This window comes from Lampetra fluviatilis, chromosome 42, assembly GCF_964198595.1.
Source record: "Lampetra fluviatilis chromosome 42, kcLamFluv1.1, whole genome shotgun sequence".
Taxonomy (NCBI): Eukaryota; Metazoa; Chordata; class Hyperoartia; order Petromyzontiformes; family Petromyzontidae; genus Lampetra; species Lampetra fluviatilis.
The window spans coordinates 7,538,488-7,555,032 of NC_136316.1; the positions used below are offsets into that span (position 1 = coordinate 7,538,488).

Genomic DNA, 16,545 nt, shown 5'->3' on the forward strand with positions numbered 1-16,545 from the left:
GTTGTCGCGTAAAGAAAGGACACGGACAGATGCGATCGAACGCGCACAGCTTCGAGAATCAAATGTACAGCTGTAAGACAAATGCGCAGCTAAGAGATGCACACGCGCAGATAAGATAAAAAAATAAACGTCCGACACGGGCACATGCGGCAATATAGAATCTCACTGGACAGACAATGGAGATGGAATTGTAATGTCTCATTCAGTAGTTGTTCACCTCTTGGGTGCAATAGTTCTGCTGTCGGGTAATTGAATGTGTTTTTGACTGCACAATGTTTTAATAGGCATTGATTCTTAAGTAATCTCGTACGCACATCAGAAGGTGTCTGTACATTAACATGATTAAATAAAACCATGTTATGATTTTCCAAGATCATTTAAACGTGCGTGCATGATTTAGGTTACTGTAAACATTTTCTTGAGTGTACACTTGGAAATGTAATATTATCTGGTAAGGACATTTGTGATTGAGTGATGTTAATTTTACTCTCTTTTTAGATTGGCTACAAAACCTGACATTTGGCACTTATAAAATACTAGCTTTACTACCCGGCTTTGCCCGGGACTTGGATTCTTGTCTTGGAGTAATACACGGCCTACGCGGAGGGTTGGGGGGGGGGGGGATGCGTGACGTCAGCAGGCATACTGCGTGACGCTGCCGCATGCGGGTGACATCACAGATGCGACGTCACCGCTCACTTGCCGTGTAAAATATATCCATTATTTCGCCCCCCCCCCCCCCCCCCAAAATACAAAAGTCTATTTTTATACTTTTTGCATTGTGTACAGTCTGGAAGCTACCCACATGCCAAATTTAAAGTTTGTTGCATGTTGGGAAGTACGCTAAACATTTTAGACAGACGCACATATTCACAAATTTCCCTTTTTTATATATATAGACTAGCAGGAAGTACCCGGCGTTGCCCGGGCGAAAAAGACACACACATCGACTTAGACACACACACAGACATCGACCGACACACACTTATGGACTCAAACACATACATCGATTATAACGAGAAAAAACGAAAAACCCAGTGTTATAATTTGTTTCCCCAAACATTTTCACCTATCTTTGTAAACCCAGACTTATCGCATTTTTTTCTGTGAACATTTTTAATGGCACTAAATCCAAATACAAAATCATATCGTCGATGATTAATTTTTACAGATAAATTTTCAAGAGTGATGCCAAAGGCAATAAAAAGCAGACGAAACCAGCTATAGGTGGCTAGTAATTTTATTGGCATGACCCTAAAAATATCACGTGAATGATAATGTTCATGGTAAACGATGTGTTCACGTAATTTACAGTCTGCCAAGGTGGCACTGTCATTGGCGCTGTCAACTCGCAATTGGAAGTGTGCCAGTTCAATTCCCGGTCAGCCGTCAACTCGCCCTTTTATTTTTCCAGTCAATTTAATACAATTTACATTTCTTGCTAATTAGGCATGTGATGATTCGCCCCAAGCAATAATCCAATCCAAATTACCCTTTGGTTTTCAGTACGTTCCAGTTTCTATTGACTGTCTCTTGCGCTCTGTTTGTACCACGTGTCTCCTTCGTTTCATCATCAGCAGCCATTGTCTATTCACGTTAGGTTGAATACTTCCACATGGTTATAGATTTGAAGCTTTCGTGATTGCAAGGTTATCACCATTCGTCATGATTCCTCATGTAAAATACATCCTTATGTAATTCAATACACGTACGTTGAACTTTTTTCGCACCGCACGTAGCCAAACGTGCTCATCGGAAAATCATTCCGTGCCTCGGATGGACATGCCCTTGGCAAGGGAATGTAGAATTTCTCCCCACAAGTGCACGGTCACCTGTGGAGATGAGCACCTACCCATGCTTCTTTGAGGAGGAAATTATTCCAAATGTGAATCGTGCAGAGTAGACAGGACGCACGAAAAGTAAAATAATAATTTGCATCCCTTTGTTACTCCACTGATGGATGAAGGTCTCTCCACACTGTGGTCACCGGGGTTGTAGGACCTTGCTTGACCACGCTGGTCATTGCCTGTTGATAACAGGAAAGCCCAGGACTGGTTCAAATGTCACCCACCACTAATGTTACCCGTTGCCGGGAGTAAAATGTAATTTTGGCGAGGTAACATCGTGGCGCACTCGCCACTTAACAATACCTCGCTGCGCTGGTCAATGTGAGTTGAAGGTGGGAAACATTGTACAATGCAACAATGGATTTTGCTGTTCTGCCTCTGCTGGCAACTGCCCTCTGCAGCAGCCTACGACACATGTCTTATGCATTGTGGTCACCCATATTAGCACTGTCCAGGCTCAGAATAAAAATATTATTTTATACTGGAGAAATCCGATGAGCTATGAAGCTCTTTCTCACGGATGTCATACCTGCTTAGCTTCCGAGATCTTTATATCATCATCGTAATCACATCTTTATTATTATTATTAACGTGTCGTGGCTGGTGCGCTGTGCGTGGTGGGTGGTGGTGGCGGGTGCACAGTTGTGCGCGATTTCCAGAGCTACACGGAGCCGGGCGAGGATGGCTCTTTGGCATCGCCGCGCCGCACGCACGCCACCTCCACGGCCATCGGCGAGGGCGACGAGGAGTCGGAGCCGCTGCCCCTGGGAGAGAACACGCTCACCCACAACCTGGGCATCCCCGTCGTGGTCGTGTGCACCAAGGTGTGAGGATTTGTGTCGTATTTTGTTCGTTTCTTCATTCTCGATCTGAAGTTTTCGTGACTGCAATGATTCATACTCTTTGGTTCTTTCGGTGAAGTCACGTAGGTGACTTGATGACGGACGCTTGTGTTGCTTCCGAAACGTCGTGATTTAATTTATTTTATTATTTTTCACCTACGTGACTTTACCGAAAGAACCAAAGAGCCTTGCAGTCACGAAAACTTCAAATCTAGAATTAACCAAAGAGTACGTTTCTTCATTGCTTTCCAAACTAAGATTCTTTTGTGTTTAGTTTGTTGTCCTTTGCGCGCACCTCCGTTAAGCATGGTTGGCTACGTACGGTGCGAACGAAGTGCAACATACGTACATAACGTACATGGAAAGCGTTTATGCCCCCTGTCTGTCGCTCCGTCTGTGTAATATGGGGTGATGACCATCGTAAACAAGATCCAATGTGAACATAACGTAAGGTTAAAGTATTGTTGCTTGCAGGAACATCTGCTGTATTGAAAATTGGCTGCCCAAAATATGGTGACAAAAAACCAGCGCTAAAAGGCCCAGCGCTGGCATCCCCTGCTGCCTTCTTCCCGTACAGAGCCACTGTCCCAGTCTGTGATCTCATCACGGCCTTCGAGCACTGCCGTTATTTTTCTATTGAAAGCTTTCGTGACTGCAGGGATTCATATTCTTGGTTCTTTCGGTAAAGTCACGGAGAAGGGAAATAAAATAAATAAAACAAGACAATTCCCTTCTATGTGACTTTACCGAAAGAACCAAGAATACTATCAATTATTATCAAGAGCAACATTTTTCCAAGGACAGACGCTTTACAGAAAACATGCAAATTGCATGTTTTTTTTGTTTAGCATTTTGTTTGCTTTTTTTATCCCCTTCAATGCTTTGTGTACTTTTTCCCCTGATTTTATCCTAATTATGCTATCGGTGTCACAACAAGATATGAAGGACCCATTCGGAACTCTTGCAGAGCAGTGCAACTTCTACGTGTTAGAGAATGGCCCGCAGAAGTGGATATCACAGAGCTACCTCTTGAGATCCCTTCAAGTGACCTTTGTTCAACACAGTAAGAGGCAGCGCTTTTCCACCTGCTCTACATACGAGTGTAATCTTTTTCACGTGAGAGTTGACCCTATATTTTTTTTAATTCTTACTGCTGGAATTTAGTTGCAGTAAATGTAGATTTGAATTAAATGTGGTGGATTTTTTTGTGTACTCTGTGGTGACTGGACTGAGACCATCAACTTTACTATGCTTGAGAATATAACCAAGTATGGAGTCGCTTCAGTTGGCCTCTTTATCTGCACTAGGTGCACACCTTTTATATCCCCTAAAGTAAATCGGTCGATCAAATCGATTTTTTTTATTACGAATGCTGAAATAGGCCAAATTAACACAGCACATTTGATTAGATGGGTATTTGTCCACATTGGTTATCAGGCTGGCACTGTCAACATGCTACAATTACAAATTTGGACTAAACCCAGGTGGCTGGTGGCTGCATAGATTCCAACCTAGGGTATCAATTTGTTCGGTAAAATGTCATGTCCGTTTGTGGCTGATTAGTGCAGTTATGATTAGGGCTAGTGCTCTGGTCTAGTTAGCTTAGCGCGATGGGTGACTACCATGCAACAGGTTGTCATAGGGCTGCAGCACTATATTGCGAGCAGAGGGCAGAGTAGCAGAATCCATTGCTGTGCTATACTATACTCCCAACATCTATGCTCCCCGCCTTCACCAACCTGCACTGACCAGCGTGGTGAAGTATGGTGTCAAATAACCAGCATGGGGAGGCCCTCATTCAGCAGTGAATTGACAAGTGCTGTGTATATTCATGATGGATTTATTTTTGTCTGGGAAGGAGACAAACACTCAGAAGAAACAACGGCTATTTCCTCCACTGCAGAGTTTGTTTTCAAAAGACGTAATGCGATGATGTTAAAAAAATGCAAACGTTTTGCAGCTCTGTGTGATGATATTTCTTGTTTTGTCGTTGGCGCAGAGCGACGCGGTGAGCTCGCTGGAGAAGGAGTACGACTACAGGGAAGAGCACTTTGACTTCATGCAGTCGCACATCCGCAGGTTCTGCCTGAGGTGTATCCTTCAGTCCCACCTGCGAATCTCACTCACCCGGCCAACCCAGCGCGCCAACAAAGTGACCGACCCCCCACAAAGCTCGGTTTGGAGCCACGTGTATATATATATTTGCCGCGATGTAATATTTCATTTTAATTTTAATCGTAGATTTGAAGTTTTCGTGACTGCAAGGATTCATACTCTTTAGTTTCGGTAAAGTCACGTAGGTAAATTTAAGTGGTGTGCTTTCTCTAAGTGGTCCCCACCTGAAGAAGGACGCTTGTGTTGCGCCCGAAACGTCGTGATGCAAATTTTTTTTTTTTCCCTACGTGACTTTACCGAAAAAACCAAAGAGTATACATTTTAATCGGACTGTGTTTGAACAATGGTTGAATGTGTTGGATAATTCCATGAGTGATGTGTGATGGTGGTGCAGTGGTTAGCATATTGTGCTGTGATTCTCCAATGTCCTGAGTTCAATTTCCGGGCCATGCCCGGCACCAGTGGCAAGCGTTCATCTGAACGGGTCCTTGGCCCCTCCTTCCACCAACTTGCACTTACCAGCGTTGCCAAGTCACCCGTCCTGTTGGTCTTATGGGGACAGATGGGACATATTAAGACATGTTAACTACCTCACCTGGTATACAGGAGGTTGTGGATTCGACTCTGATTCTGGAGTTTGCATGTCTTTCTCCCTGTGGTCATGTGGATTTTTCTCTGGGTCCTCCGGTTTTTCCCTCCACATTTAGAAAACGTGTTTTTTTAGTATTTGGCTGCTATACATTTCCACACGATAAGCAACTTCGTTGAGATATCATTTGTGGCCAGGTCACTTCTGAAAAGAGCTATATGGCTCAATGGGTAAAATAAACAAATTTTGCTTTTAGTTTCATATCGGTGGTGCGTTTAGGCGTCATTTATGATGCATGCAAATTATTATCTTGAACCCAATTACATATTATTTCATCATTTTGAGAGGTCTGTTAGTAATAATAATAATAATGTGGTCTGGCAAGGTCCTGACATTTGTTTAGGCCATACTTCCTCTTTAAAGACTCGATCCGTCCATTAAATGCTTTGCCTTCTAAATAATGCATTGCATTTTTATTCCATTGGGTAAGGGTCTGCACAGCTCTAAAATGAGGGATGGTAATGGGGAATTAATGGTGATTGCAAGCTGTGCCCCTATTATCCTATCATTATTTAGACTTGATACGGTATATTGTGCAGTGACATGAAACAGAGGAGAGCAGTCACCGTGGAGATTCGAGCGATGAGATCAGTTCAGAGGAGTGAGATGGACGAGAGCAGCACTGGACCTTGAGTGATGGCGACGGCAGTAGCGGAGTGACACTGTCAGCCGATGCTGCAGACGACGATGATGAAATTAAACAAATGCTTGTGCGTCATCGTAAATTGAGAGTGACAAGTCGGGGGGGGGGGGCGGTCGGGTTTTTGGGACGTGACAGCGTTGGGTTTCCTTAACGTGAACCAGACGGCGCTGCTCTGATTTACACATCGCTCAAGGAAGACAAGAACGTGGATCTGCTCTACAGATACCTGCTGCACAGGCTCTACGACTTCCCCTTCCGCACCACCGCCCATGTGGTTGAAAAGGACTCGGTCTTTATGTGAGTCGTTCGTTTTGTTTTATCCCCCGTTGGAGTGGAAAGCAAGCAATGCCCGGGAGGTCAGTGCAGCTTTACACAGGAGTAAGATCACGGCTAACATTAGGTTGTGAATCGACATGTCCAAAATGCTTTCTCAAGTGCGCTGCAGAGATTTGCACCACAGGAAACTGTACGTGAGCTAATTCTGTTTTCATTCTTTTTATCCTGATACATTTATTGGATAAATCCTTGCAATGGAAACATCACTGTGTGCGCATTGCAAAGCAGACCTCGAAAAAACAATTAGAACACTTGGAGAATATATTATGATTTCGTATATATCATCAATTCACCCTTTCCTGTGTACCATCAAAGCATTAATAGGCATGCAAAATACTCCACATGATTCAATGTATTTACACGATTAGGTTAAATAATTATATTATGTTGCCTCAATTGTATTGACTCTTCCATTAATTCTGGTTTTCTTCATTTGCCTAAATGCAGAAATAATAATTTTAATGAATCGTTTACAATGAATTCTCACAAACATAATGCATGGCACCAATCGGTGAGCCTAGGAATCCATCTTAATCGACAAATCATCACATGTCCGAGAATTGTATCAGAACAAATCTGAATCTTTATTTATCTTGGAGAAATCCAATGAGTTATGAAGCTCTTTTCTTACAGATTTCCAATAGGGGCGGGGCGGGTCGGAAAGTTACACTGACAAACAGTACAAACATACGATAGAGGAGTGCAAAGTACCGGAGCGGTAAGTAAATAACTAAAAATGAACATATTTAATTTGTGCACGGCGACAGCGCAGCGACGGTTGGTGTTGGGCGTTAAGAGTGTGCTGCCCTCCTCACCCTCACAGCCCGGCGGGTTGGGACAACGAAAAGAAGATCGCCATCCTGCACGAGCACTTCCAGACGGTGCGACCAGAAGATTGCTACGAGGAAATCATCGTCAAGCCGCCCGTGCGCAAGGCAAGCAATCGCTGGGAGCCGTTGAGACGGCGCAAGATGCACGCCGTCACAGCCTCAACGGCTGGGATGTGGCGCAGATTTTAATCTTCGGTGTTGCCAGGTGGCCGGGTCGCTCAGAGGTCTCTCATCCAGACAGCTCCCTGTGATTGAATCTGGTTCTCAGTCGTAGTGAGTTGCTGGTCTCAGCCCTGTCCCCAATAACTGCACACACAAAAAACCCCATCACGATAGATATGATGCTACATTTAAGTTGGTTAAATTCCAGCACTGAGAATTTAAAATATTGAATGTTACTCTCGGTGGCAGGGTGGGATGGAAATGCGCTGCTCTCTGCCATGTGAACCAGAGGTCACTTTCAGGTATCTCAGAGGTAGCTCTGTGATATCCACTTCCATGGGCCACTCTCGAACACGAAGGGTTGCACTGCACTGCGAGTGTTCCAGATAGTTTATTTGTATTTTGAAACAACGCTGACAGCACAATTTGGATACAATACAGAAGAAATTACAAGAAACCGTGTGTAAGAACCATCTTCAATGTATCTTCGCTTTTTTATTCTGCAGTGGGTGCAGGAGAAGGAGGTAACGGTGGAGGATGAGCAAGTATTCCTCATGAAGCAGCAGGTGAGTTTATTATTTTAGTTTAATTTTTTTCTACTCAGCCAAAAAATGGCCAACTCTTGCAAACAGTAACTGGAATGCGCTGTTAAAATTCAAGATACGCTTTGCTCTGGTATACAGCCAATCTCCCACAGTCTACATAGTGTGTAAAGGCTCGACATAACGGAAATTGATAATCATTTGTCTGTTCCATAAATTTATCGATAGTATGTATACAGTATGTGGTCAATAATCAGAGTATGTGTAGGGAAGTTATTGAAGGTGGACCTGAATTAAAATTAGTAAGTAAAAGAGGTGGGCTCGAGCAGAAGGTAGATCTATTGATAATAATGATGATGATGAATATCTCAACCCTGGCTGCTGATGTTTGACCCTACATAGCATTTGTTGTACACTGTACTATTTTCATAACTAAGGTCTCCATTGAACAAGAGACCTGTTCTCAGTTTAATTAAAGGATGCATCTCTCTGTGGAATAAACATTCAACTTTAGATTTGAAGCTTTCGTGACTGCAAGGATTCATACTCTTAGGTTTTTTCGGTAAAGTCACGTAGGTAAAAAGTAAAATTTATAAACGTAAAATAAAAATCACGACGTTTCGGAGGCAACACAAGCTTCCGTCTTCAGGTGGAACCATCACAGCACGGTTGCTGTATCAAGTAAAGAGTTTTTTTTTTTCTCTTACTTGATACAGCAATCGTGCTGTGACGGTTCCACCTGAAGACGGAAGCTTGTGTGGCCTCCGAAACGTCGTGATTTTTATTTTACGTTTATACATTTTTATTAATTTTTTTACCTACGTGACTTTACCGAAAAAACCTAAGAGTATACATTCAACTCTGCCCTGTTGTTTGTGTTCTTGCTCAACAGGCACTTCTTTCCAAGGTGCCGGCTTCACCTGCAGGGCGGCCTATGGTAAGGAGAATACGCTTGTTCTTAAATCCACAAATCACAATCGCCGATGACCAAATCACTTGGAATGCTCCCAATCTTGTCACAGCTCGGAAGAAACTAAAATAATCCATCTCTTTTCCTAGTATACAAATATAGTCCATTAAGTGTCGTATTCTAAGCAATGGTTCGGCCCTTATTTGGCCTAGTTACACATTCAGCTCAGGCTTGAGATGCTCCGTTGCTTCCATAGATGCATGAGTGTCGCATATTCTTTGGTTCTTTCGGTAAAGTCAAGTAGATAGAAAATATAAATTAAATGAAAAATGTAATTAAACATAAAAGCAAAAAACCCACGACGTTTCGATTGCAACACAAGCGGTCTTCAGCAGGCGGATAGAATATAGGGGGCAAGCCTCCAATTGCAACTGCTTACAAGGGCTTCCAAAGTTGTGAGTGGGCGGTGGACTAGGGTTGCGAGCCAGGAGCAAGGAAATCTGTGCGCCATAAACATCATGGGCGGAGCAGCCAATGCTAATGTCGAAGTAAAGCGCGAGATAGAGGAGGGGCTGAAGGTGAGGGGCGCAGTCCAAGTGTGTTAGACAATGGGGGGGAGGGAGGGGGTAGAGATGGGGGAGAGAGATGGGGGAGAGAGATGGGGGAGAGAGATGGGGGAGAGAGATGGGGGGAGAGAGATGGGGGGAGAGAGATGGGGGGAGAGAGATGGGGGGGAGAGAGATGGGGGGGAGAGAGATGGGGGGGGGGGGAGAGAGATGGGGGGGAGAGAGATGGGGGGGAGAGAGATGGGGGGGAGAGAGATGGGGGGGAGAGAGAGAGATGGGGGGGAGAGAGAGAGATGGGGGGGGAGAGAGAGAGATGGGGGGGAGAGAGAGAGATGGGGGGGAGAGAGAGAGATGGGGGGGAGAGAGAGAGATGGGGGGGAGAGAGAGAGATGGGGGGGAGAGAGAGAGATGGGGGGGAGAGAGAGAGATGGGGGGGAGAGAGAGAGATGGGGGGGAGAGAGAGAGATGGGGGGGGAGAGAGATGGGGGGGAGAGAGATGGGGGGGAGAGAGATGGGGGGGAGAGAGATGGGGGGAGAGTGATGGGGGGAGAGAGATGGGGGGGAGAGAGATGTGGGGGGGAGAGAGTGTCTCAGTCGGAGCATGGCTCGGACCCGGCTCATGGAAATCCTGAGCATGGCTGAGACCGAGCTCAGAACCGGCTCCAGTTCCGCATGGCTTTGAGACGACTTACTTGAGCCAGAGCCAAACCAGAGACCAGCCGTGACTAAAAATACGGGCCTAAGTGTTTTAGCGCTCGTTGTTGTCTCACATTCATCATTTCCACCGTGATGGATCAATGTATTGATCTGTAACTGCATTAGACTGGCCACTTTAGGAGAGAGCTCTTATTTCCAATGAACCCCTGTACCTCCATGTCTGTTTCCTGGGAGATAAATAAGATGGATTGACTGGCCTATTAAAACTAATAGGTTTGTTATTATAATAATGACAATTTAGATTATGCGCTTTATCTTTGTATCAGATCTTGGGGTGTGTTGACATGATAGCAAAAATTGCAGTGGAGTGGTGTCAACAAACATACAACGGTAATGTATTGTGTACAAATTCAATGCCCAGATATAAATAAAATGTGTTTTAGTCTGAAGAAATACATTTGTAAAAAATAATCTTACATTTTTCTGGTAAGAATGGAGCTGTGGTGCAGTGGTTATCGCACTGTACTTTGAATTCAGCAACCCGAGTTGGGTCTTGAGTTGCCCCCCCTTTGCCAATCGGCGCTAACTAGAGTGGTGAATCTTCTTGGTTCTTTCGGTAAGTCACGTAGAAGGGAAGTAATAAAATAATAAAAATTAAACATAATAAAATAATTCTCACGACGTTTCGGCCACAACGCAAGCAGCCGTCCTCAGGTGAAACCAAGTCTGAGGACGGCTGCTTGCGTTGTGGCCGAAACGTCGTGAGAATTATTTTATTATGTTTTATCTTTATTATTTTATTACTTCCCTTCTACGTGACTTTACCGAAAGAACCAAGAAGATGAATCCCTGCAGTCACGAAAGCTTTAAATCGAAATTTAGAGTGGTGAAGTATGGTCAAACAAAGCCCCGTAACCAACGTGGCATGGGGGAGCCCTCTTCCAGCAGCGGATTGGCAAGCGGCTAGAACTGCACACGTGGCAGACAGCTGGCCAAAACTGGGGCAATATGGCTCGCGTGAATGTCCTCTCTGAGCCGGGCTGCTGCCACCGATCCGCCACTCACTGCTCTCTCCACCGCCGCAGTCATCTCTGACCGCATCGCTTTGGTTTTTTGCACAGGACGTATCGGGCGGATCCCCGCGGGCCGTGAGCCGGCCGGGCCAGACCAACGTGGCGAGCGTGTCGCCTCTCCAGACCCCTGGCAAGAAGCTTGACCCGGCCAACATCAAGGGTGGGAGAGAGCCCTCTGGAGGACTTTGGCACAGTGCGGCATGATGCACGCATCGTGCCGGTCACCGTCTCTTCTCAGTCATTGTTTGGCGTTTTTATCTGGTTGGGCACGTCGCCATTTAGCATTGCGATAAAATTGGAGAGTACGGTTTTATTTTTTGTTTCTTTTTTGCCATCGCCTTTGCGTTATTTTTTTCAGTCTTACTGTTACAGTTACGTGCGCACCATTCACCATATCCTTTGCATTTCATTTGCGTGCATTGTAAATGATTAACACTCGCACACGCAATTTTGTACGTGCATTATGAGCATTAAACATACATTTTAATTGATACGTTATTGCACACTTAATGACACCGAATTTAAAAAATGACCCGCAAATTACTCAATTGGGATTATATGTGATGTAATATATTTATTTATAGAGTGCCTCTACTCAAGGTGCTTGGCAGCAGTCATTGCCCCTTCTGTGCAAACATTGCAGGACCCTCCTGATAGAATCATGAGGCTTGATGAGGCGTATTAATAATAACTCATGTAAATTATTACAGGAATGCAAATATCGTTCAGCAGATCGTCAAAAATGTAGGGCACGTGCAAATACGACGGTTTCCTTCTGCACAATAGCGAAGTATTTACTGTCATGGTCATTCCAGTAGCTATCAATACTTTATCACGTTTTATTTTGGTTTTTATATGTGTATATAATATATAAAAATATGTTCAGGAGTCTGGTGGAAATGTTTGAATTTGCTTTGTCAGTTTACAATTTCAACATCGGTTTCATAGGAATACAATTTACTTTTTCACGTTGTTACATCAACTTGTGAGCCATTACATTAATTAATATGTTCACGTTTACATCGGCACTTAATGTCACGTGACTATTTTACAATGTGATATCTTTAGACCGATTCGTATTGAAGGAGTATTTTGCATTGTGTTGGAGGGAACCTGAGTACTTGGAAAAAACACATGCTTATGATGGGAGAACACTCACGTGTCCGCACGTTTGGCTTTACAAACCCACTTGCTAGACTGCCACCTGTAGGCATGCAACACCAACTCCATGGGTTTGTACATATGTATGTATGAACTTCCTTCGCACAGTGCTTAGCCAACTGGACTCATCGGTTTTAACCACGTGGGTTAAACCCCCAGCTGCACGATATCCGTGTCCCGGGGATGTGATCCCTCGTGAAGGGTTCGGCTGCTCGTGTACCCGCAGGTGGCGCGACCAGCGAGGGGGTCCTCGCCAACTTCTTCAACAGCCTGCTCACGAAAAAGGGGGCTTCGCCAGGGGGGCCCCCCTCCCCCGGCCAGGCAGCGTCCCCCGGGAACGCTAAGCCCCTGGGTAAGCGATCTCGAGTGCCGCCGTACCACACCGGTTGCCGCTCTCTTCAATTCGTTTTTCCCCTCTCCTGTTGTATTGCGGTTCTTTGTGAGGTCAAGGTTGCTGAGCGCAAGCCCACAAAAGGCCCAAAATGCCGAACGTGGCGTGGGTGTGACGTACGTGCCTCGGAAATGAACGCCGAGAGAGACGCACGCGCGGATTGGAGAACATGCGCAAGTTAGCGATGTGATATTGACTCCCGAGATAAGTCGGTGGGCTTGGGCAGGACGCGTCGCTAGAACGGACGACGGTTGAGGCTAACGACGGAGCGGCAGCCAAATGAGGGAACGTGCCCGAGAGGATGTCAACTCTGCAGAGAGGGGGGGGATTATGTGCGGGAACCTGCAAGATTGACAGATGTCAATGGCTGGCTTTGGACACCTTCATCGAGCAGTGGATTGATCATGGCTGATGATGATGCCCCTTGTTGTAATAGGCAGTGAACATTATTGAAATTCTTGCGACACCCTATCGGGCACAACAGTGGCTGGAAGTTACATGTCCTGTAACAAGTAACCAAGTGGGATGATGCAAGGGATTTCAAATAGCCTATTCTGAGCACACCTCCTGAATTCCCAAAATTTAGTTTGCTTGGTATATCCGTAATACAAATCCTATTTAAGACCTGTTCCACAATATGCATCTAATACGTTCTAATAAGACATGTTGCACTTTGCTGGGGTCACAAGAAGCTGCTTACTAAGCAGCAGCGATGTTAGTGAAGGCAGTGTAGGTTTCATAATAATTATCGCGGTGGGTCGGTCGAAACAAAAAAGCTTAGTCCCTCGTGATATTGTTACTTTTCGGACGGTCGTCATCTCCACGTTGGTTTTTGTATTGCACTGCTACAAACATTTCTTCTGCATTGAAATGTTCACTAACCACTAACGGCGTAACTAAAGCAACACTTGTACCTCTCTTGTGCTTGTGTGCATCTTGGTGTCCGTGCACGCGTGCGCGCGCGACGGGTTCCGATTGCTCGTGCCATGCATACGTAACCATCTGTGTCCGTGCACATGCGTCTGTCTCGTTCTGCGCGTGAGCCCCCCCAACCACCACAACCCCTGTCTGTCTGCCTGTGTGTCTCCATGTTCCCGTGTCTCTTTGCGTTTCCCAGTCCACAGTGCCCGTCCTCTCGCCTCTTGTCTTTCCACCTCTATTCTCTCCCCCTGTCTCTGCGTGTCTATCTCTCACGACCACACCGCCCCCCACCCCATCCACCACCATCACCCCCACGTGCCCGGCGGGGAGACTGCCCCGTGCCAGCAAGGTTGGTAACTGGCCAGCTGTCCGGCCGACCGGCCGTTGGGCGAACAGATACATTTAAAAGTAAATATGAAAGGAAAGCAATAAAGAATGCAGGCCAGACACCAGATGGCTTTCCCAATCCCTGCCACAACCCGAACATTCTTGCACGAGACAATTTTTAATGCACGTATGTACATTGAACTTCTTTCGCACCGGACGTAGCCTTCCGTGCTAATCAGAGGTGTGGGGGAAGGACAATGAACTAAACACAAAAAGCAGTTCTAACGAAATGAGTTTTCAGTCCAGACGATGTAAAAGTGCATAGCTCCGGTGGCTTCCTAATATCGGATGGAAGAGTGTTCCGGACGGCCGTGGAAGCGCATCTGACAGCGTGCGATGCAGTGAGAGGAGTGAACCTGACGATCGTCGGCAGTGGCGTAGCTTTCCAGTGCACAGGCGGTGCAACTGCACCGAGGTCCACTGGCCGAAGGGAGGTGGGGGGTTCCCCAGGCTCTAGGCTACTAATAGGGGGGGAAACTTTAGCGGGACGCCGCATTTCATTCTTTGCACCAAGGGTTCATTCCAACTTTTTTCCGCCACTTGATGTTCCCGCGTGGGGCCAAGCAGGGATTGTGGAGGCCCGTTCTGGCAACAAGTCCTGAAAGTGTGCGGACAGCTCCCTAGGCATTGCGCAGGCTGACCGCTCCGTGCCGTGTCCTTGACTCGGCTCCGTGGGTACGCGTTTGTCCTTTCGCAACTCTATTAAGTCTCAACTCGCAAATGTACGTGCGGCCAGCGTGGAGGTGCAGGCAAGCTTGGCGTGAGTTTATCCCGTGTGTGTGTATACTTCTAAGTCTAACTCCACTGATGCTGCTTAACTTAATGTATATAAGCTCAAAATGTAGGAAATTTAATTAAGGCCACACTTTTACTAACAGGTCTGTCTGAAGCTGTTCAATGCCTAGAGGTTGAGCGCGTTTCATGGGTGTCGGCATGCCTGTGCTTGTATTTATTATTTTGTCTTTGGGCTAAACTTAATTTTAAGTTCACGAAGTAGACACTGAACGATGCGATGCCACCTCATATCCACAGTTGTAAAGTGGCCCTCTTAATGTTGAAAGAGAAAGTTTCTTTCGCACTAACCGTGCTAATTGGAGTATCGGGGAAGGACAACAAACTAAACACAAAAAGCAGTTCTAAAGAAATGAGTTTGTAAATTTAGACAATGATTTAAAAGTGCATAGCTCCCAGTGGCTTCCTAATATCAGAGAGAATAGCGTTCCAGACGGCCGCAGAAGCGCATCTGAAAGTGCGCGATGCGGTGACCATCTTTGTTCGATGGCTAGCCATGTTACAATACTCAGGTTGTAACTGAGCCATTCCACAAACCTCGTATGTTGACAATCCATCAGGGATTGTCATTTCGAAGGTAGTTCTCTCTCTTTTTGGAAAATATGGCTTCATATATAAGATTGGAGGCAGGTGGATGGCTTCACTATTCTGGCAAATAGCCCGAAGATGCTGGATGTAATTACCAACGAAACGTCGTACTACTCAAATTCTAAATGTTGTGGATTCACTCTTCAAACACACCGGTGGGCTGAAGAAGTAGCTATTTGGCGTTTTGTTAACGTGACACATTTATTACTGATTGGCCGTGTCGGGTGGTGGAGGGTTGCGACACATTTATAATAACGCGATCTAACCCAAAAACCTTTATTAAGAATATTACTGGTTGGTAAAGCCTATGTGTTAAACAAATATGGCTTATTTCGTGGAATAAGTTAGGAGTTTGACATAGATACGAAAGTGAACACACCGTCGCCATCATTCCAGCTTGGATTGAGACGTTACTTCATCTGAGTGTCCGATACCGTGGTCATTTGAGGATTTTCCCCTTCCTAAGCAAAGTTGTCAAACTTGTTTCCATGTCAATTACGCTCCTAATTGGTTGTCATACTGTAACCAAGTCAAACGCCACCCCATGATAATTCCTAACTATTACCCACCTCTTTCAAATGTCTTCAATGTCTATCCACAATTGTGGAACTGTACTTCTTACTTTTGTGAACTTAAGATACAAGTTGTTCCATATTGTATGTGTGCCTTTTGCATTGCATCGATGCATATTCACATCCCCTTCCCGCTCTCTCTCGCATCTGCTTCATCGTGAACGCACCGTGCATGCATCAATAACCCTATTCCCCTTATTCCCTCCTTTCAAGCTTCCTGGCTTCTGCCGAACCAGATCGGGGGCATTGGCCCAGGACGGTGCTGCACGGCGTGTCAGATCATCTGTTGGTTCAGTGGTCAAAGTCTACCGGCCTCGCTTGAGTCTGTGGGCTGACGTGCTCGCTCACACGCGTGTCTGTACGTGCCCGTGTGTGCATGTGCGTGCGCGCCGTTACGTTGCCTAAACCCAGAAGGACTGCCTTGCCAAGGCCTTGGTGCTCTTCACTGCATGACTCCTAATACTCCCCTTCGATTGTCAATCACCGAGTTTCACAATGACATTCGATGCTTTTCTCTTTGTGTTAAATATGTACGCTTTGGCTTTTTGTGAGCAGGCACTT

General features: G+C 45.6%; 1 protein-coding gene across 5 annotated transcripts in view; it reads left to right on the plus strand.

Moving 5' to 3' along the window:
- DYNC1LI2 (dynein cytoplasmic 1 light intermediate chain 2) overlaps positions 1–16,545 on the plus strand; it is a 37,774-nt gene that overhangs the window by 13,295 nt on the left and 7,934 nt on the right. Inside the window, exons 5-13 of one of the 5 annotated variants that reach the window (XR_013639930.1) lie at positions 2,490–2,671; positions 4,689–4,782; positions 6,258–6,393; positions 7,256–7,367; positions 7,931–7,990; positions 8,859–8,903; positions 11,221–11,332; positions 12,560–12,685; positions 13,842–14,053. Coding sequence is in view for 4 of the 5 variants with exons in the window: in XM_078875761.1 (XP_078731887.1) it covers positions 2,490–2,671; positions 4,689–4,782; positions 6,258–6,393; positions 7,256–7,367; positions 7,931–7,990; positions 8,859–8,903; positions 11,221–11,332; positions 12,560–12,685; positions 13,842–13,994 (1,020 nt within the window). In the remaining variant the exon portion in view is untranslated. The remainder of the gene's footprint in view (positions 1–2,489; positions 2,672–4,688; positions 4,783–6,257; positions 6,394–7,255; positions 7,368–7,930; positions 7,991–8,858; positions 8,904–11,220; positions 11,333–12,559; positions 12,686–13,841; positions 14,054–16,545) is intronic. The other 4 variants (XM_078875761.1, XM_078875762.1, XM_078875763.1 and 1 more) reach the window with 4 other exon arrangements.